General features: G+C 41.2%; 2 protein-coding genes across 6 annotated transcripts in view; one reads left to right on the forward strand and one right to left on the reverse strand.

Annotated features, from left to right (window-relative positions):
• LOC108896922 (1-phosphatidylinositol 4,5-bisphosphate phosphodiesterase beta-1) overlaps window positions 1–10148 on the reverse strand; it is a 100797-nt gene extending 90649 nt beyond the window's left edge. For all 5 annotated transcript variants that reach the window (XR_007813628.1, XR_007813629.1, XM_018696235.2 and 2 more), the window contains exons 1-2: window positions 9809–10148; window positions 5054–5131 (exon numbers count right to left, since the gene is read on the reverse strand). Coding sequence is in view for 3 of the 5 variants with exons in the window: in XM_018696235.2 (XP_018551751.1) it covers window positions 5054–5131; window positions 9809–9907 (177 nt within the window). In the remaining 2 variants the exon portion in view is untranslated. The remainder of the gene's footprint in view (window positions 1–5053; window positions 5132–9808) is intronic.
• gpcpd1 (glycerophosphocholine phosphodiesterase 1) overlaps window positions 1–23543 on the forward strand; it is a 259347-nt gene that overhangs the window by 138343 nt on the left and 97461 nt on the right. The window lies entirely within an intron of this gene.

Raw genomic sequence — 23543 nt, forward strand, 5'->3', positions numbered from 1 at the left:
AACCAATTAGCAAAACTCTAAAAGACAGTGTTATTTCAAAACTCTGAATAAGGAAGCTAGGAATATGTTCATGTTCCTTGTTCTTACATATGGTGCACATTTCCTCAATTAAGGGAAAGCACCTCACCTGGATGTTTTCTAAACTTGAAAGGGTTGTTATTTATAACTGTGGGAAATGTGCCAACTTCTGAATTGTAACTACAGTTTGCTGATTTACAATGATGACACCTGTAGTGACTTTTTCTACAAACTTTTATGATGCTGTTGTTAATGAATTTCTAATGTAGTATGGGAATATGTTGACATAAGGTCACTGCGTGATATTCATTTACACTGACTTGAAACACACCTCTGTTTCACTAGTTTCATTGTTATTGACGTTGTCACGGTCACTTCATTACCAACAGGATCATCACTGTCAGTACCATCATCATCATTGTAGTTATTTTCAAATATTTCTTCCCCTATCTGAGAAAGTGTTTGTACATCACATTGTGAATTTGTGTGTGTGTGTGTGTGTATTGTGTGTGTGTGTGTATTCAAAACAGTGGGTCTTTCAAGGTGAAGGAGAGAGCATGCAGAAACATAAAAAGCCAGCCAAATGGACTCTGAACCAAACACATACAAACATGGGAGAGTTATGACTGTGGGAGTTTACATAGCAGTGACCTGTTTAAAAATACAGCAGTGTGCAGAAATGGAGACAGAGCTCACATCACAATAAAATGCATACACTTTGCACCTGTTTTTATCCACTGGGGAAAAGGACAGATTGTGTAATGGCCCTCAACTATATCAGATGATATTAACTTAACAACTTCTTCAACTTCTAATCTTCAACAGGAGTAGCATTGTTCAAGCTCCTCTTTTGGCAAGCGTCCACCAGTGGAGGGAGGGACGTGAAAAATCAAATTAAGCTTATCTCTGGGTCCAAGATGTCCTCTCTGCCATTGTTAAGTCACCTCGATTACCCTAACAGGCTCCATCAAGAATCAATTAAAGGATCTTGTTAAAGTTCTGACAAGTCTTTCACAGAATACTATCATTCCAAAGTTGAGGCCATATTGTCAGCAAAAGTTACTATGACTTCAACAAAAGCATCAAGATAAGACTAGAGGGATCCCTAAGTCTTGAGTCATCAACTAAAAGGCTAGCCAGAAAGAAAAAGCAAAGAACAGCATGCCTAAACAGATCTGACATTACGTTTCAGCTGCCGTCAAAACTAAACTTTGCCTTTCTGACCTTAAACATGGCTGAAATCCACAGTTGGATCAGACCCTGACAGAGGACCTCACCACTAGATGGAAAAGAGAAACCTTGGGATTAACAGCAGTCCTTCTACAACCTTTCCCCCTACTCTCTGTCTCAATGTCTCCCACACATGCAAACATAGTCATTGCCTTGCAAGTCACAAGTGCATCTCAATTCTCTACTATGAAGTAAGTTAAGTCTAAGTCTAAGTGCTTAGTTTTTTTGTTTTAATTTTATTATTTTTGTCATCTAATCATTAGGAACATAGGCTACGTTCAACTAATTTTACTCTGGGCTACCCAACACTAACAGATAGCGAATGTTAGACATCTGCGACTACTTATTGAGTCTTAGAGATAACATTAATGCTAAGAAAACTTGGATGAAAACTTCCATTACCACATCGGCTGTATTCATTCGTTCATTGATCTGATTTTGTTTTCATACAATTTGATTCCAAGCAAAGTTAAATAATTACTGCAAGCTCTTAGTTTACAATAGGTTTAGACAAAGCTGGCCATGTTAGCCTCATCTTACAATTGTTTGTGCAACCTCTAATTTCAAACAAAGTTTCTGATTGTCTGAGTTATCATCTGTAGTCGATCTGATGTCCACTGCCAAAAACACCTTTCACTCCTTCGCTCGTGCAATGTCACTGGCTTCTTTCGGGCTGACTCAAAAGAATATCCCTTGTCAGAAAAACAGTGAGTTGATTTGCCACATGCTTTTTTATAAGATAATTTTCAATCACTGGGCTTTGAGAGAATTTCACGTCATTCTGAGTCAAAAGGCAAATGTCCAAGTGAAGTCACAAGTCAGTGGTATCAAAGTCTGGTGCAGCTGCTAGTCTTTTTTGATTTTGTCAAGTCATGTGTAAAGTCATTCAAAATGGCATTTGACACAGCAGTCAAAAATATAATGAATAAATAATATATAATTATGAATAAAATTATTTTTTTCTTTTTGTTACATTAAAAAAAGTCCTAACGCAAGGCTCCCAGGAAGTAGTAAAACTAAGAATACAGTAAATAGTAAAAACTGTATCCATCTGTGACAATGTGTGTTTGGAAGTAGGCACAGTAGGCACACTGAATACAGTTCTGCTGTGCTTCTGAAGAATCTGAGGAATGCTTTTACTCTGCAGGCCATCATGCTGAGTCTCTTACAAACACACACGTAACAACTGGACAGAGCATTGTAGCTTGTTTAAAGTGGTCTGCTGAACAGATGTGCAGTACCATCAAGAAAAAATGCAAGCAAAAACATGACACAAGACATATTTATAAATACATACACACTTTTGTGTTGATTGTGGCACTGAGGAATATAGCGGGTGCCTTTCTTTATGCCCTAATAGAGTTTTGTCTGGGCTATGCTTGGTATCAATTTGAGTTATTATGTGTGCAGCAGGACTGCTCTCAATGCTGAGAGACAGAACAGACACCCACACGTGTAAACACACACACACACACACACACAGACAAAAGCCTCATCATTCAAAATCCTTGCCTTATGACAGAGACACAAGAAATAATGACAAAGTCATGCCAAAGAGCCTCTCTCAATTCTCTTAGTGGAGAATCACACTCAGTGCTTGTTATCTGTGACCACAGACACACACTTTTCCACATACACAAGCAAGCCAGACATCAAAAGTGTTCCTTGATTTTCTATTTGTCTCTTTCTCTCTTTCAAAACATACTTCCTCATTGATTGTTTCGTTGAAATGTACATATGCCCTAAAACATCCCCCATTTTTCCACATATAGTGTACTAATTCATAGTAGGTTGCCAGCATATTAGGCTCCTGTCTCCCTTACCAAACACTACACTCACACATAGTACACTCATAAATGACGTGTGTATGTGTGTGTGTGTGTATAGAGGTGTGTGTACAGGGGTAAAATCTCGGTCAGCACTCCTGTCTATGCTCTTGTATGGCTTCAGTGAAATACCCTCATCTAGGCAAACATAAAATCAATGTCAGCTATTAATTAGTCTACCTCTGACTGCCGGTGCTGATACAGTTACACACACAAATAGAACAGGAACACATTACGCCCGGTGAGCTATTTGGAGCTGGATTGGTTTTTAAAGAACAGAGGGTGCTGGTTAGGCAGACATGTACTCAAACTGTAAATATAAAAAAAACTAAGCAAACAACTTGAGCAAACTGACATAGCCTCTGCAAATTATGTACACACTTTCAAGGTTAAACTGAGAGGAAGTGCTTGATAAGATGACTGAGTCTGATAGCATCTTAAATTTCACAACCTTGTTCCTGGATATTATGAAAGCCATAACTGGAGCACAGAAAAAGCACAATGCACTGTGGAATATTCTCACAGGTGTCAGGTTAAGCACCGCAGGTGCAGCAGTTCAGATTTCTGACTCTTTTCCACCACTGCTCTATTAGTGGCTTAATTCAGAATGGATATCAAGAACCTTGCTTCCTGGTGTGCGATGAGATTATGAATGGAAGATGGGTGCAGTGTTTGTGTTAAGCACAAATTCGAAAATGCCAACCAATAAAAGACAAGCTAACTGTAAACTCTACTCATAAAACGAACAAACAAAAACGAAAGAAAACAGGAATAGCAAATCAAAGACACAAGCTAATCCTGAAAGCAGTCTGTAAAGCATCACAATGTTAGAGATGCCAAATAAAAATATATCTTCAAACTGCATGGGTCTGTATTTATGTCAGCACAGTAACAGAAACAATTTCCAAGTGCTTAAAGGCTTCTCAGAGAGCTTCCGATCCTTCTCTAATAATCCTAGGTGTACCATGATTACAACTGGAACACCTTACGTGGCCGCCACAGAATTCTGTTGGTGTTGCCATGGTAATGAGTACTGAATGATGCGATCACAGTAGTACATGATAAAGTTGGATGGTTCCAGGCAAATGTCTGTGAAACGTGTGAACAAACGATACCTTTGCTGTGGTCGTATAACAGCTTTCCTGAAGCACTGTAACTTTCCATGGTTTCCATGCTATTCAAATACTGTGGAAATCAGTTTTCTGACATTTGACCTGCATTGTGAGGCAAGATTATATTGTATACAAATTGTAAACACAAAGGTCTTTTCAATTTTTTTCTCTGATTGTGGGTGGGTAGTTTTCACTTTCACTATAGGTAACAACAAAACAGAATCTACTTTACTGCTTATCTGGGTGTTTACAAGTTGGTGAACACTAGAGCTCCTTGCACTTTAATGTATTCTGGGATTTACTTCCTTCACTACTAACTAAAAGCAGTCAGACCGAAAAAAAAGCACTGCAGATAAATATGTACAGAGATAAATATGTCGGGAGAACAGTGCAAAAGTTAGTCCTGGCTTTGCTTCCACCACAGTGCAATGCAAACTATCAGGCAATGCACTGTGCACTGTGTTGGCGAATCAAATATATGCAAGTACGCAGTCCAGGTGGAATACCTTGTATCGTGTACCTCATTGCATTGTGCTAATTTGATGTATAACATTTCAAATTCAGATGGAGGAAAACAATTATTGCTGCTGTGAATGAATCAGGGCTCAAAGGAGTATAAACTGCCTCGTGGTGTGTCGCTGCTTAATAAACTTTAAATTTGGGCTTCCTGGTTTGAATCTTATCTTCTATCTGCATCCATACTGAGCCTGTTGTGTTATGTTCTTGGGTAGCTGTTGATCTGACTGCAACCTAACAATTAAAAAGTTAAGACAGCAAAAAGGGTTTCAAGTGAACTTTAAAAGTGCACATTTCAGTGTTTGGCCAGACCAAAACAGTTCACTTGCTCTTGTAGGTGTGGTGCCTCACCTTGTTCTGGTCAGTCCAATACAGGAAGTAACCTTTGGGGTCGACTGTTAGAGTCACCGGGGTCACAGTGGTAGAATCCTGGTGGAAAACAGAGAGAAAGACATCTGGAGTCAATGTGTGTCCTCTTACGTCTGTGTATCACTGCCTGTGTTTTTATGTAAGTGCATGCTTTTTTGTGTGTGGCAGAATATTCTCTTGGTAAACCAATTAATTCATTTCTCAGGATCAAAGCATAGTTTTTGGAATACTACATGCATACCAGAATCTGAAATGACATTAAAAGTGCTGTTTATGTTGTGAGCATACACACAATCCTTTCCTTCTAGGGTACTTTCCCCACCATGACCTGGCATCACCACAAATGACCAAGTAGCCGGGTGTGTGACTGTGAGTGTGTGTGTGTGTGTATTTGAGACGACTTCTATCATGAACTGCTGGTCGTTTCACAGCTGATGTTTCCATCTCTCCCCTCTTGTAACAGACAAATGCTTTCCCACAGTTCCCACATACAGACGGCTCCAAGCCTCACACATACAAACACTCACACGCAGTTTGACCCTGAGGCATACATGGCAATGCCAGATATTATTGGATGCTTCTATAAAAAGAACGAGCCATTGCTTTTTATTCCTCCTGTGTCCACAGTGGCCGTGTTTCAGCTGAACAGTAGCGTATTGTCCTCCTCAATCAGCCATGGCTGTGAGATCACAGTGACAGAAGCTGCATTTGCTGTACAGAGCAAGAAAATCTTCAAAGTGTCTTCACAAGGCTTCTAATGATGTCCCTATCACAGCACTGGGAGACAGAGCTAATGGCCTGCATCTGCTACATGCCTGTCATGTTTGGGTGCAACTCTGCGACTTGCAGTGTAGGGTATCATGAAAGGGCTGAGCTGGGAGCTAGCAGACAGCGGAGGAGTCTATGCTGAGGTGTAGAGAACCATTAGTACTCTGGAATCAGTTCATACTGTCTAAATAAGACAATCACAGTTTATGGAGCCTGGCACACCTGCTCCATGACAGACCAATTCTGAAACCCACCCCTTTATGAACCCGTGGAGAATCTGAAAAGACAGGGAGAAAGAGAAAGAAAGAAAAAAGGGGAGGTGTAAGGAAAGTAAAGGGAATAACCCATTCAGTGCTGGAAATGGTAACCTGCCGCATCAGAGGCATTTGCTATAGTGACGTTTACCATGGCAACCCACCATTCCCGCGAAATCTATTAGGGACTCAAGAGGAATCGTTTTGGTTCTGTTCACATGACTGCACAATCTTTGCAGGCTTGATTGAATGACAAAAGACGCAGCTCATACCACCGAACGTATGCAGCATACACACACACACACACACACACACAGTACTTACAGCCTGAGGGCTCATGTTCGCAGTTCTTAGATATAGCGTCTCATAACAACTGCAGCCCCATACACATCTCTGATCTCTAGTCAAGTTACAATCCTCAGCCCAATTTCTTCAGTTTAGTTTTTACTGACAAACATCTCTTTCCCATCCTCAATGAACATAGCAGTTACTCCTAGAAAACTTTATAAAATGATAATGAGTCAGATCAATAATTTTACAGTACATTTTTTATATTTCCAATAAACCAAGTCAAGAATTCACTCTGTGGGCAAGATGTGGTGACTAATGGATCATCTGTGATGCCAGTTAGATGGGAAGAAGATGGCTTGAAACCACTGGGAATCTGCCTAATGATGTGAGAGCAGTTATTTTCACCAGCTTCTTCCTTAATGTCCCAACTCTCCATGGCCACCGCTACAAACACATTAAGCCATTATGGACTCAAAGATTTCCTCATGGGTCTGAACATTTCCGATACACAGAACTATCTATAACATTGTGGATTAGACTTCAGAGTGTTTTGCTGAGATTGCTACCTCTGAAGTGGTACTGCACATGATTATTATTGTATTCCACTATTCTGAGGATTTGTCATTAGTAGGAAGACATTAGGTGGTGGCCTGCTCTTTGCTGAATTAAGATGAAATTAGTAACTGACTTGCAAAAGTGCAAACACCCTGAGGGACCGATGCCAGACAGGAGAAGCTGCCATTATTTTCAGAGAAGAGTCTACCATTAGCCATCACCTGAGGGGGCATGTTAGAGAGGAGATTTGAACTCAGCATATTTTTGTTCTCTATGCTAATGACACATCTTATGACTTTTAAGGGATTTTAGGTTCCCCAGTGGTAACTTATTATATCTTATTCAATGCACACCAGACCAAAAAGGCCTGATACAAGAGTAAGCTTACAAAAATCTGTGTTTACATGAACCTGGGATCACCATTCACATATTTCAGATCTAGCTTGTCTCTTGTCAGTGATCTTTATGATGAAGGGTTCACAGATTTGGATGTCTGCCTATCCTCCACTCTCTCATAACAGAGAGCAGCCACTGCTGCTCAATGTGCCGCATGTGACTGATAAGTAATAAAATCCAGACAATGTTTTAAACCACAAACAGGTATTTCATGAGCTCCAGCAGCAGCCAGTTGTGCGCAAGTGTCAGCAACAAAAGTACAAGGTGTGTATGTGCATGTCTGTGTGAGGTAGGTTGCGGAGGTCTGGGACTTTGAGCCTTTTGCAAACATTTCAAGAGGTTTTCTGATTGCTCTTCTATTCTTTTTCAACAGTCAACCACCAAGTGCTATGTGCACTGAAGCCTGCAGTGCTTCTCTTTACTTTCTCAGACACTCTGCCCTTGAAAACCCATGGCTGTTGTACACGCAGTACAGTATGCCATCTCTACATAGTAATTAAAACTTTATACCTTTATTGTCTCCACTGAATGTTCAGCAGTGAGACAAAATCTGCAATTTGCACTGAAATGAAAAAACAAAACCCCATCTTGAGTGAAATAAAAAAAAATTAAACTCATTCAGATATTGGAATTGTCTGTTGCTTGAATAATACAAAAAGAGGTTTGAATAGAGCCCAACAGCAAAGCAATGATAAGAACAAAATTAGTTAATTTAATCCTTTTCCACTGACAATGTATTATAGCTGTTTCTCTCTGTGTCTATCTCTCAGTTCCTCTGTGATTCTTTCCATGAAATGATACAGATAGGAGAGAGGAAGGAAAGAGTGCGTGGGAAATGAAACAGAAAGTGTCTATGTGTATGTCTGTGTTTGAGTGTGTGTGTTTTTGCAGGAAAGGCCTGGTGGGCAGTTGGTTCTGGAGATATGGCCCTCATCTACAAACTGCAGTACACAAACACGGCTGTTAGGGGAAACAGGCACACACCACGCACAACCCTTCTCACACATGCCAACCACAGAGCTGAAGGGGGGAGTACTCATTAGTAATTACAAGTTAAGGAAATACTTGAGTTCTCTCCTTTAAGCTTAAGATTGATGATTGACAGAGTGGTAGGTTTGTAAGGGTGCATAATTTCCCCACTGCCATCTGTACTGACCACATTCACACTCCTTTAACACTGCTCCACTAATGCCATCTGTGCTGTGCACGAATCACCTGAGCTCAGTGAATATGAATCTTTCACTTGTGTGTATTTGTTAAGATGATCTCATAAAATCATATTTCAGAATGTCACTTATATAAAACTAGCACAGCAGCACTTTATCATCAAAACCCGACTCCCTACGGTGATCGACGTGTATGATTTGCATACACTGGGATCTTTGATAAACATCTCATTCTCCCTCTGTTATTCAAGACAATAACAGTATTCAACTGTTCACTCAGCAGTTACAGGTGTGCACACGTCTGCATTTTCAGTGCACGAAAAGCGTTTCCCAGAATGAACATATTCATACACTCTCAACGCACTCATATTCAAATGCTCACACAATAAACATGCAGCAAGGTTGGAGAAACCAGAGGAATGCAAGCAGTTATTCAAATGAGATGATCTGTGGAAAGATGTGAAACAAATATTGCAGAAGTCCTTTCAGAATATAAGACCTATTATACTGACAGTATATGACATGAAGTCAACCATTAAATACAGTAAGGTCACTCCATTTAAATTCAGTTTTTAAGAAGCAGCCGCTATATGTTCATTCTCTATTGGACTACTACAAGGACGTGTGGATTTGTTGTTTGAGGAAGGTGCAGTGCAGCCATGGCTGTTAAAAGGCTACTACTGCTATGTTTTCACCGGCTACTCAACAGCAGTGTGCAATCAATTTTAATCAAGGTCATTTCAATACAGCTAGACTACCAGTAGTATAGAAGAATGATAACAAAAAAAGAACGAAAGAGAGAGAAAAAAAGACAATCGTTATTCAAGTCTTGCCTGGTGGTTACACTGAGAGCCGCATGCTGAGCTCCGATACACTAATTAATTGTAGTTAATTGATAAAACATTTTCAGAGGAGGGGGGGAGGGGCGAGCTTAGTTCAAATGTTGAATTTGATTTAATGAGCGGCGCACACACTCTCACAGTCATACACGCGAGCACTCACTCACGCGCGCGCACATACACATAGCCTAGGCTACTGTGAATTGTTAAATGTAAACAAGGCACATGTCAGCAGACTCTACAGCGGATACATTTCTTTAACGTTAACCAGCAAGCCAAAGGCAGGCAGCCCCTGTCAATCAACGCTCCACTGACAATTATCATCAATCGGCTACTGTTGCATGAGTAGCCTATGGATTGTCTAATACATCTTAGTGGCGTGTGTATGCATGCAAATAAAGCGTGCAGAAATGAGCCGATAGTGGGAAAAAAGAAAATTCACTGCCGGTCTCTTTCGCCATTACTTACATCATCCCATTTCATAAATTTGTTGCCCTTTCTTAGGCTCTCGGGCACGGACACTGGCTTGAGCTGCAGCGCATGAACTCCAGGCTGTGCCCCTGCCATTGACTCATCTACTCTTCTCGACGCACGGCAGGGGTAGAAATGAGTCACTTCACTCTCTTCTACTCTTATGTATCTTCCTCTCCTTTTGTAATCTTCTTAAAAGCAGGCTGACGGAAGCCCACTAATGCTGCCACTGTGTCATGCCCGCATTGACGGCGGCGGTGGCGCGTCTCGGCTTTGGAGAGCTGTGGAGGTGGACGCAGGCGCAGCGAACCGGGGCCACTGACTGACTGACTGACTGACTGAGCGACATGCAGCTAAAGCGAAGACGAAGAGAGGGAGGGAGAGAGAAAGAGAGAGAGGGAGGTGGGAGGGGGGGTCTGAATGAGTTGCACGTCTGGTTTCAAATTGTACAAGTCAATGCAGGGACAGGATCGATGCTTGAAGTGATCTAGCGCCTCCGTGTGTCCTAGGCAGTATGATAGGCACAAATGGCCCCAGGCTCTGAGCAGATGAGACGCCAGGAGTGTGGAAAAACTTGGAGTGATGTCACACCAAGAACAGGTGTAAACAACAGTTCTGTTTGGTTAATGCTGCCTTGAGAAATTATTAAATGCATAATGCAAGATAAGATTTTCTTTCTGTGGTAGAATTTGTGTTTTGGAGTCCCTATTAAAAACAACCTTATTGTTATATGCCTGATAGGATTAGCCTACTGTAGGAATATGTCAACATTATCAATCCTTTTGAGACCCTACAGGTGGATACAGGGTGAAGGTGTGTTATATTATCAGCAGCAGCAGTGACAAGTGTTCTCAGATAAATGGTGTGGCAGCATGAGGACCACAGACAGCTTAGACACACTGCCATAATCAAAAAAGGTGTGTTTGATGTTGCAGCGAGAGAAGCAGGATGTGAGTGTAGCAGCTGACTCAATATGATAACCATAAAACAGAGGGATTTAATTGTTTTTTTTCCATCACAGTCATAATCTTGGGTTGGGTTCAAGAAGATTTTGAAATATTATTCATACTATTGTGTAGCAAGATGAAATTTAAATACAGTATAGTAGGATAGTTGAATGAATAAATAAAACATGATTTTTTTGTAACAACTCAAACATTTCTTATGGGTGTGAGGAAATTTGGAAGCATGAACTTTGTATTTATAAAATCCTGGATTTGGTCCTGACATCATGATATTGTTATCTGTCTTCATCAGATGTCAACCTTTTACATTCATGCCTTTATGGAGGATGGTGCTTTCTTTAATTTAAGACATCAGTCTACACCCATCAGCTAGAATGGACACTGATGTCTGTTTCAGTGCCCATACACGGCTGTGGGCCTTTTTACTTCTTCATGACTAAACTTCTTCAAAGTTCTATGAGTCAAGAGTCTGTCACCGCCTTCAGGACTTTTTTTTAGTTTAACTTTCTTATTAAATAAAACATAGAACCCCTCTGGGCTTTGTACCACCCACACTGTTTATTTTCTGCCATTTCCAAAAAGAGACTACAGACTGTTCGAGTCCTCCAAGCACTTTTCCCTCTGTGTGTCTCTGTGGTCAGTCACTGGCCGGTGCTGACGGTCAAACACGTCAAACTAGTCAAACCTGTCAAATTCTGCTTGGCGCTTTTCATGTCAGTCGTAATAGGAGTTTGTTTGAGTTTGCCTCCTGTCATTAATGATTGATTAACAGTGACAGTCTGGGGACCAGGCCCCGAATAGTGTCACAGTGACAGCTTGGGAAAGTGAGGGAGAGATTGGAGTTTGTGTGTGAGAGAGAAAAACAAGAGAGAGATGGGAAAGAAACAAAGGCATGAGATTTTAAACAAATCAAATTTAAAGACAATATTGTCTAAGGAGTCACAATTCCAAAGTAGGAGCACTTATTTCAGCAAGAACAACAACAAGATGCTGTCATACCAATGCAGAGACACAAATGTTTTTATTCTGCAAATGAGTCATTGTTATCCTCCATGCCTCAGACTTTGGAATCCATCATCTGTCTTCCTATCAGCCCTAAGGTTCCAACAAGCTCTAAAATTGGTCACAGCACTCGTGTGAAAGACGAGAAGGTCTACAGTAAAGAGAAATAATTGCATTGTCAGTATATAAAGCACTTAAGACCACACATTTCCTATTTCATTCTAAGAAACACTAAGCTTTTACAATGAAGTCATCCAAGTTGTCGGTTGTGTATCTCTTTTTCCTTTTGGTTGAAATTAATAATATGGATGTTGCTGTAGGAAACACAGTCAGTGATGTACCAGGGAGATGATATATAAAGAGGGCATTTATTAAATAAGCAGTGTGTCAGGAGACCCAAAACCACACACACATCATAGCTTGTGTTTTACAATGTTCTTTGACAAGTGAGAGCAGCAGCCTAGTTGGTGGAGGGGATCAATCTCATCAGAACTGCTACTTGTCCCCTGGGTGCGGTCGTAAAGATTCATTTCAAAAAGAGCAGCTTCTTCTTAAACTGACTTTCTTCAGTGCAGGGCTGGATTAACCCTAGGGCAACAATGAGCTGTGGGCCCCTGCTTAGCTTACCCAGACATGCTCTTAACCATCTAGTTGGAGAAAACAACAATATTAAGCAGAAATTTAACAGACTGTGCACCATGTAAGTATAATATCAAATGAAATGATAAAGTCATTAACTGTGATTGTCATTCAGGGCACCAAAGCCACAAGATTAAGCAAAAATGCAGGAGCTACTTTGCACTTCAATCAAATAAGCAAAAAAAAAAAATAACTTCCACTCAGACTACCTGGGGCCTACAGAACCCTGAAAGGTTTAGGAGCCCTGAGAAATCATGTAAAGATGAATTATTTTCTGCTGGAACGACAACTGTCATAAGAAACAGTGACATATGTACCTGTAGTTTGTGCTCTTAAAGGACTCTCTCTCCCACATTAATCTTTTGCAGGCACAATTCAGACAATAGCAGATATGTGTGTTGATGTCAATGTTTGAGGAAAGACTATTGCCCAAGCTAAGAGCATGATCATCATGTTCAAAGCTGATAGTGCTCAAGGTTGATATTCCATTTTTATGTAAGGCAGGAGCACTGGTTGGCTCACTATTTGCTGATGAGGGAGCTGCAGCTTCTTGGTATTCAAGAAAAGGGTTCCCAGGGTTCTGTAGCATTCAAGGTGTGTTTGAGGTCAGTGGTGATGCCATTTGCACTCTGAACATGCTTGACCCTCAAGAGAAGGTCAAGAGTGAGGCAGAACCTGCCACATATACTGTACAGTACCTTTTATTAGGCCCTTACACTGGTTACTGGTGTGGTTGTGGGATGGCTGATTTGCCACAAGACAGAATGAATAGTGGCAGAGTGTCGGTGCAGCAATGTATTAGTGTTTCCACATGTACATGATGAGGAACAGGTGTTCTCAAATGACTGCCTGCCGGAGCTTTCATTATCAATATTACCTCAAGATATCTCCCAAGTAGCACATTCAGCATACCATTAACTTTGCTGAATTATGGGCCAAAGCCCAGCATATTGAAGCTACAAGACCTTCTGTCCTTTCACCTTAATACATGAACTGTTTGTGTCAGCTCTAGACGCCAAGACTGACTTGGAGTTTAAATGGTATAATCATGTACAGTAATATCCCTCTTGACTAAATATCTGCATATGAAATTTTGGGAAAATTCAAACTAACTAGCACTCCATTATTAATATTAGTAGCTCTGATGAGGATATTGACTATTTTGCCAGTGAGCTGACTGAATCTGACAGGATGCAAAAAAAAAAAAACATTTCTGTTTCTGCCACAAAGTCAAATCAAATAAATTTGAGATGGTTTTTAATATCCGAATCACTGTTTTGAAATCAATTGTCTGGTCTTTAAGAAGTGATGAGGTGAGAGCACTGAGGACTACAGTATATGAATGTATAACCAAAGCCTCTGGGAATGGCAAAGGGTCTGTTTGATTTGATTCCCGCATTGTCCTCTCAATGAACCCAACCAGAATCATGCGGTATAAAGGCAGTACATTAGCAGCATCTCCTGGATCTCTCTTGCCAGTGCACTTTGTGATAGCATGTTTCACACTAGTCTACCACACAGCATGTATCAAGTGAATCAATTAGGCATAACTTTAGAAAATTATTAATGGTTTCCCCTTCAGGCAAATAACTTCTGAATACAGCTTTGAATAATGGTAAATGTTTATCATACAGTAAACAGCTTTAATTCATACCATCCATTATCTATACCGCTTATCCATTAAGGGTCCCTGGGGGGCTGGAACCTATCCCAGCTGTCATTGGGCGAGAGGCAGGGTACACCCTGTACGGATTGCCAGTCCATCGCAGGGCCAACACATATAGACAAACAACCATTCACACTCACATTCACCTGGAACCTTCTTGCTATGAGGTGACAGTGCTAACCACTGCACGACCTGTGCTGCCCTAAACAGCTTAAATGCATGGGATAAAAAAGGCTTCTGCAAAGTTGTGACTGAAACTGTATTTTATAATTTATTTTTCATGATGTTTTTTCAAGTGTATTTGAAAATTATAGCAGGACAAACTGTGTAAAAGACACTTAAGTGAAACTGGAAGTGGGCGATATGGATAAAACACTCATTAGTAATGGTAATGCACATATCAGTAACTATCATGATATATCATGAAAGATTAATTGTACAAATAACCAGATGAGAATGTCTGTTTCTGGCTTCTCCATTGCATTAAATTAAATACCAGTCAAATCAAGGAACTTCTTCACACTGATGTAAACTCATGCAAAAATCCAATATTGCCCTAAAGCAGTTGTGCTCATAAAATACCCACAATGATGTCATACACCCACGTATATTGGAAGGATAGCTACAATAGCAAAAACAGAATGACAAAATCTGTATGACTTCACTCAAATACACTCAATCAAAGGTAGTTATTAGCCATAAAAAGACATGTCAGGTTGTTGTATATCATTTGTTTAATAAACACTTGAAGTTTGCAAAACTTTTTATGTGTCAGCAATATAATAATATGGGACACTGTCAAATTTAGACTTAGGTGGTCATTGTTTTACTGGAGTTGAAAAGCTTTATTGGTCAAATTTTATTGTTTCCTGTTTCCTGCTTTCTAGTGTGGTTTGAGACACCCAACACTCCTCAGACAAACACTTGGGCAGGATGTGTCTACAGTCTCTGGTGCACACTGACATCCTGAGCTGGGAGTGTGTGTCAAGATAAAAATTTATATGCTTGCATGTGTGTGCAAAATCAACATACTGTGTGTTGGGTGCCAACTACAGGGACAGGGATTAAATGCTATTAAGCCACGTGGATTTGACTATTTCTCTTATCCACCTGTGCAAGGGAAAACACTCAACAGTAATTCACGGGCATCCCTGCTAATTATGTGACTATAGTCTATTTACTTCTGTATTATGAAACCATCAGCCTTGGGATTCTAAATGGGTACAGTTCAAAGGGTTCCTCCACCACTCATACTTATAAAATAGTGAGTAAGTACTGGCAAGCCTAACTACTACTTAGTGAATACGAGCTCTTCAAAGGCACCAGGGATGTGGTTTCTTGACTATAAAAAGACCAAAGCCACTCTGGGACTTCCAAGGCCTCTAATGGGACAATGTAGCAAGTTCACCAACAGAGAGTGCTGTAGCATAACTTTATGTTACCCTGGTGGCTCTCCTCTGCTTACGATTAAGAATAATCCTTCTCTCAAGGTTCAGGAACTTCATTGTCCATTCAATCCAAATTCCTGGTAACTAACATAACACGGAACATGTGCAGTGAAAAATGATATGTTAAAAACTTAACAGCTTGCAGAGGGGGCCCAGGGCCTGTGGTTCAGGTCAAATTATGAGTTTAAAGCAAAACTCTCAAGCTCTTTTGCTCCCCAACCTGACTCTACTGACACAAAAATTTGTTTTTTTGACATTATTCACACCTGGAGTGTTGCAGCGACCTTGTGGGCGAGACAGGGGAGGTTTTAATATCTCTCATTCCATGCTCTGTTTCTGTGTGTAACCAAACACCTCTACTACTTCTATTGTCTTATCTGAGATTGAAGAGGGAAAAAACTGGCAGGTGTTCTTCCCCTCAGGCTACAGACTTCAGAAATGAGGAAAATAGAGGGTGGGAGTTGGAATGAAAGGGAACACGCAGGCCTGCATGTATACATACGCATGCACACAACAACACAGACACACACACACACACACACACATGCACAAGCATATACTTTGACACACATGTCTGAGTGTGTTGCAAGATCACACAGCCAGTGCTTTTACATGTAGTGTAAACATGTCTGAGGGTGTGTATTAAATACTCATTACAGAGGACTGGGTAAGCTCTGGGAGAGACTGGGAGAGAAAACAAACAAACCCTACGGGGTGGCTGAGAGGGGTGGTGAGGGGCCGAGGGAGGCCTCTCCCAGTGTAATTCAAGTTCAATAACTGACCCTTAACCTCACTCTAACTCAGGTTACACAGCTCTGGTGAGACAGATTATAGGCACAGTTACCTCACAGCTGTGGATACTATATACCTTGACAGAAGCTTTACACACACACACACACACACACACACACACACACACAGAGAGTATCAAAAACAAAAAAAGGTCAGTTGGTAATGTCAACAATCAACTAAGTATTCTTGAATATCAAATGGCAACACAGATGACAGGTTCCCAATCTGTGCACCTTTTGGTATGATGTAAAGAAACTAAGACCACACAGAGCCCTTTCACAGCCAGGAAGCAGAGGACATCGTTCACCTGCAGGGCTGCAGCTGGGCCAGTTTCACTCTGTCAGAAAGAACTAATTAACTGCATGTCAAAATGATCACAGAAGGAAAACACTGCTACTTCAAACCACTGAGAAATAGGTAATTGTTCGGTTTACACCTATGCAGATATGGAGTAACTATCAGTGTTTAAGTGGAATAGTTTGTCTGCAAAGATCCTGCAGTAAATTAGCCCTCAGTGACCAGAACTCAGAGAGAAGTAATGGAGAGGATGAAGGAACTACATTTTGCATGTTTTTGTGTCTTACAATGTTTATGTTTTGGTGGTAGGTTAGCCGCACTCTTAGGCATGAGGGTGGCTGCCTGGTAGCAGTTGTCATGGTGTTGTTTTATTTACATTGTTGTGCTTGCAAGCAAACAAAATAAATACAGTCATTAAAGTTGTCATGAAAACAGACATTATTACATTCCAGGTTTGCAAACAAAACTCCTGCTTTTCTGTGTTTGGATTAATATTTACTTAAATATATCCATCCGCCACATCCAATCCAGATTTTGCAACTTCCAGATGAGGCCAGTGGAAGGGTTGCAGATGCCATGGTTGTGGCCACAGCCTAAAAATGGTTCACATCTCATGCTGTGTTAGCATAACCACGGTCACATGTTTGAGGCAGAGTCTGAGCGAGTGAGGGAGAAAGAGAGAAAGAGATCTAGCTACTGAAATCTCATTTTTGCAGGACAGTTCTGAACAATAACAACACATGACAAACAGAAAAGAAATGTCTTGCTAAAATTGATTGCCATCCATTTGACCATTTTCCTCCCCAGCTGGGCATTGCTTTGGTTGAGAGACATGCTCACCCCAGACATCTGTGCCTCTGGGCAACTTTGGCTCCTGTTGTGTGGCGCAACAGTAGATGGGGCTGCAGGTCTGTAACATTACAACAGAAAAGAGTCCAGCTATTTTATCCAGTCTCCTTGTTTCTTGTCTTTTTTTCTTTTCTTTCCACCAGTCCCTGTGGACTCAATATTTATGGATTGGTAAAACCAACATGGAACGGGGAGTTGACCAACATATCAAGTGTCAAGGTCTTGTCAGAAAGGCCCTAAATTTGCATCATTACAGTTCATCCTCTGGGGAGATGGTGGGGCTAATTCAAACCATCTCCACACAGCTGGAAAAGAGAAGTGGGCTCTCCTCTGGAGAGAAATAAACTGGAGAGAAACATGTTTTATGTCTATTCTGCCATTTATTGTTTTCATAGTCATAGCTTGCCTATATCATGGCATTCCCCTAATCGTCTTTAAGTTACACAATGTCCAATTGTCATTTCAAAACTGACATCTTGAGATGAAGCAAAAGACATCATTGTGTCTAAATGAAAACCAGTATTTATCAGACCCCTGCACCTCCCATTGTGACTTTACTATTTAGTGTGTTTGTTATGAGTAGATCTGCCAATCAGCAATGCACAAAGGGTCTATTGTCCATGGCCCACTATGGCACAGTTCCAGAGAGGGCGTAAAACTCCTGTCTGCTCTGATAGCAATCTGTAGCTAAAGCCCTTCTCCCAATCCCAACATGCAGCAACAACCTAGTGTTGAAAAAGCCTAGGCTGCAGTAAGATGCTGATCTAAGGTCAGTTTTGTGCCCCACAGATGGTTTTAAATGGAGGATTAGGTGGAGGTAAGCTGGTCATAGGTCTGTGCCTAAGGCCAGGTGTGTAGTTAGGGATCAGGCTTTGTGCTATGGTAGAGCTTTTTCCCTTTAAGTGTACCTAAATCCCTTTAAGAAAGAAAATGTTGATGTTTACATCCTAGCTGTGACCCCCTCTTGGCCTCTCTCCTCAAGCATTCCTGCCATAGCTGTGACATCTAGCTAAGCTTTAGGACACCAGAGGGATAGTGAAAACATCGCTTAATCACAGCCACAGGGCACCTGCATGATAACAAAGCAACCCCTTAACCCTTCTGTGTTTGTGTGCGTTCCCTAATGCATGTATGCATATATGTGTGTGTGTGTGTGTGTGTGTGTGTGTGTGTGTGTGTCAGATTGCTTGGTCAAAAGGTGCCCTCATTCTTAACACAGGGATTCAGGGTCCACAGCACATTAATTCTGAATGAGTCACCTACTTTATTTTCTCAGAGTCAGCTGTGGGTTTGGGCACAAATCCCGTTCATATAATCACATGTAATTCCACACAGTTCAGGCATATTTTACTGTACACCTGGAGGGGGATTCCCAACACATTTATTTAATATACACCGTGAATGGAGTTATCAAAAACCATCATGCCCCTGAGGTCATGCAATGGCAAAAAACTCACAAAGCCAGATTCATCAACACCAACAGGGCATACAGCTGTGACAATTTTAACACAGTATACAGTGTTAATCTGATGCATTTCTAAATTCTGATGAGCTTTGCCTCTGTATTTGACATAAAATATAGGCATACTACACTGGGAATAGGTAAAGTACAAGAAGACTAACTTCAAATATAATGTTGGTTTAACATTGCTTGAAAGCATATTTGATTTCTTTGATTTTGATTTGTTTCATTCGATTAGTTAATCAGTAATGCCATAAAATCAATTTTAATGCATTTCCTGAGACAAGAGTAACAAATTTCTGCAATCAACACATCGATTTTTACCAGCAATCACAGACGTTCCACTCTTGTTTTTCCTGAATGTCCATTTTATATGCACACACTTCCTGTCAGTACCATAGAAAAGCAACAGTTTGGATAATGTATTATAAAGCAGCGTAGTAAATTTTGTTTTGTTAGTGGATGGCTGTGGGTGCAAGGCAGGGCTCTGGCTGTGGACTGCTGAGCTTGAGGAGATAGGTCAACACAGGTCAACCGAGTCCAGCTAAACAAACATACGCTATCAAAGAGGAAATTTCCTGTCCAATCTGCAAGTTTTCTCTTCACAGTGTACATTCACCAGATGATCCCAAGGGATGAGACTACGGGTGTGTGTAAGTGACTGTCAGTACAAAGGAACTCTGTTGATTGGTCACTTTATGCAGTGGTTATGTTGAGATTATCACAGTAAAAAGCAGAGAGAATAAATAGATTTTGTCAAACTTTTGAGTCCCAGTTTGGCTTTTTTATGAGAACCCTGAGAAAGGCCTTTGCTATAAAAAGATATTTGATTCGCTTTGTTACACTGAAAAACTGTATTCAAAGATATAAGCATTACATTTTCATTTCACGCTAAGTTAGACCCAGCAGAGGGACTGCATGTGGCTGTGTCACACAGCAATTAACCACCAGTGAGGGTTTGGCTCTAAAGCCTTGCAACGTTTCAAATTGCTTCCCAGCCATAATTCCTCCATCCTCTTTGACTCAATTACCTGTCACCTCACCAGACAAAGGACACACTATGGAGGGCTATTTCTTATGCAGACATACACGTAAGTATACGCATGCACTCACACCACATGCGCACTTGCACACACACACAAATGCAGACACACACGCTTACACACACCGAGGGACAATATAATAGTTCTTATGGTTGCTAGGCGCTGTTGTAATTTATGGCGGGATAAGGTTGCAGGCTTAGCCCCGCATCAGTGTCTTCCTACCAGGTGATGAGCATTTGCAGACAGGGCTTTACCACTTCTCCTCTAACTAGTGGCGATATTGAGCATAATACACAGCTGAGAGAAGAGACCTCAGCACTTGCTGAATATTTGGAATATAAACAAGACAGAGAAATTTTATAAGTAAGTTAGTGGGTGGTGTTTTTCTATTGAGGCTAGCACAAATTTTTTTGGACTGACTCAGATTTTGAATGGAATTTAATATAAATTTTAAGGAGAAAGCTGCCAAACAACTAGTAACATGCTTGCCAACAATATCACATATTTTTTGAGACTGTCAAAACTTTTCTCTTCATGTGCAGATTTTTCTTTTTACATTACCTAGAGAACAGATTTTGTACTAAAATGTATCTTTTCATTGCTTTCAATTTCACAACAGTACAGTACTGCTCAGTCCCATCAAAATTACTGTCATGATTACACTGCTATTTCAACCCTTTTTCTCTAACTGAAAAAGTCCAACATAACCTCCAGAGTGCTTGTGTGTGTTTGGATATGTGTGTGTGTGTGTGTGTTGTGTTGCTATGTCTCGGTGGTTGTGTACAGCAGTTACTGAAAGTACAAGACCATGTGCGTATGTCAATGTGTGTTCATGCTGTAATAATATGTGTGTGTGTATGGCGCATGTGTGTATTACTGAGTGGACCTCCCCCGCCATACTGCAGAGATTTTTCATCACATGAAAGCCAACAGGGGGTGGTATGCATGCAGGGCGAGTCGCTTCCATCTGCCCTGTCCACTTAAATTAGTGGGGCCTCGCATCCAGCAGCATCTGGTTCCAATATGGAGCCAGGCGGAAGGGTGGGTGCCTCACTGTGCGGCGGAAAATACAGCCTACTGTACCTTTAAATAGCCCTCAGGAGGCTAGGGACGGATGCTGGCCCTATCGCCCTATCCCAAGATTCTTTGTATCTGGCCTAACACTTCTTCCCTTTGAAAGAGGACAAATGTACAATTAGGCAGGAATGCCTGCAATGCTGTTTTCCAAGCGTGTGTTCGCAGAGCTGGCTGGAGCAAATGGCGGATCGACTGGAGAGAGGTTACGCGCCGTCAACCTCCCTCACTGTTCCGTGGTGAGATGCACCGTCTGACCCTGCCCAGGCTGGGTTTCTCCGGTTCTGCTGGTCCGTGTTTGGGTTAGCCTCTTGTTGTTCTGGTTCTGCTGCAGTTTGCCGAGCCAGGTCTCTGTCAGCACTCCTCTGTGGCACAAGTCTGTAAAGATCCCTCCTCCTCCTCCTCCTCCTCCTTCTCCTCCTCCTCCTCCTCCTCTTCTTCTTCTTCTTCTTTCCCTGGACGAGAGGCACTTCAGAGCTTACCCATAATTCAAAGGTTTCCATCTCAACCATAATTCACACTGCGCGCTACCCTAACTAAAGGGGCTGTCTGTAACTACGGTGATTGCATGTTTGTCAAACGAATTGTCAGCGCAGCAGACTCAGGAGGAGGAAGAGTGTAGGGCCAGAAACATGATGATGACACAGGAACGTGCACAGTAGTATCATCCTATAGTGCCTATATGATCCATAGGTCTGTCCAAACAGATACAGGTTGCAAATGTGTATTGTTGGTGGATGGGTGGCAGTTTACTCGATACAGTGTTTACAGGATGTTGAGGACGATCAGTTACACCCCACTTCTAATTTTAGAAGGTTTAATACTACTGACTACTATTTTCATATGTTACATGGCATAGTATGAGAACGTAAAGCTACTTTCTTAGTATTGTGCATGTAAATAGTGACGAGAATAATAATTTGAATTCTACACAGTTTCCAAAAAAGTCGCAAGGCAGTTTGACCAAACTGTATCAATCAACAAAAGGATAGTCTATGTAATTGAGTACATGTATCTATCCTGCAGTGCATTTTGAAAGTATACTGACAGCACACATCTCCTTCTCTGTTCAAAGTACCACTTGGTGTCCAGAGCACAGGGAAAATTTTTTTATAAGAAACCCACAAATTGTTTAAGAGGCCCTCTGGAGGCCCTCCCTTGAATTTCCTGAGCACAGGGAGTCTGTGTTTCCATTAGCCATGAGGGAGGAGAACATGGAGCGAGAAACACAGTGCCATCAGATAAGACTGATGACAAGGCAGAGAGAATCGATGACAAACTTTTGACAGCTCTGGCCCATGTCTTCAGACCTAGCCCGCCTGCTGAAATATAGATCACAGTGTGCCTCCAACACACACACATACACTGTCAGGTCTGCAGATGCTTGTGTAATATGTAACTGATTAGCTAGGCAAACCACAGGAAAGCATTATAGTGCCCATGTCAGAGAAAGATGGCCATCTGAAATATCTGGATTTTTGTTTTTATGGTGCTTTGATATGTGAAATATCACTTCTGTGTATCTCAGTGTTCACACTCACTGCTATTGTTACAAAATCCTTGCCCTTTGACCTTATGTGTTGGAGCGCACACATGCGCAGAGCAACAATCAAAGGGCATATCCAAACCAGCAGGAGGTTAAACTTTATCTTGCTGATTCTCAATTGGAATATTGAGAGAGTGTCACTAAGATATATTACTCACGTACAACAGTCCACCAACCAAAGATAACTGCCACACAGAAACAAGTGCTAACCACCAGGTAATTTTATTAAGTTGTGACTTCCTTTCTTTTCCCTCCTTACATCGGGAGTTCAGAGGTCAAGAGGATCTGTCAGCAGTGACAGAGAGGATTATGGGTGTAGGCATTCCATTGGCAGTCATTACTGCCCTCAGTCAGCACCCAGTACTCTCTCTCCTGCTTTTTTTCTCATCCTCTGTCTTTCTGTCTCTTCTCTCTTGTCCTCTGACAGACTAAGAAGCAATTAGTGTCACATTAGCGATGTCCAAGGTATAATTCTTATTCATGCCAAGGCTGGTGCTGTTGTTCATCCATCTTTTTAAATAAACAGATGCATTCTTTGATTTTATGGTACATTATCTCAAAACCTTGTTTTTAAATCTTTAAAATCTGTTTTTTTTCCCAACCTTTTGGGATGTATCAGAACAGATCTCTTGTACACTTCATGGGTAAAGCCTCAGCTTTGTTAACAGCTATCCCCAGAACTGTTACTCTACATTCCTGCTACATTACAATCACCTATCCAAATACAATACAAAAAGAGAAGGAAAAATGAGTGTGAGCAGCAATGTGAGGTTTGGACCCCTGCACTAGAACCCCAGCCCAGTAGGATTCCTCACATTCCAGCCCGTGCTGGAGCTGGAGCTGGTAATAGATCTGAGCAGGCCTGCTGGGCTCAGCGCATTGTGGCCTGTCCTCTCTTCCTCAGCTTTCTGCTTTGGAACAAGACAGAGTTTTTCCTTGTAGGACACCT

The sequence above is a fragment of the Lates calcarifer genome, linkage group LG7_1, assembly GCF_001640805.2.
Source record: "Lates calcarifer isolate ASB-BC8 linkage group LG7_1, TLL_Latcal_v3, whole genome shotgun sequence".
NCBI classification, from domain to species: Eukaryota; Metazoa; Chordata; class Actinopteri; family Centropomidae; genus Lates; species Lates calcarifer.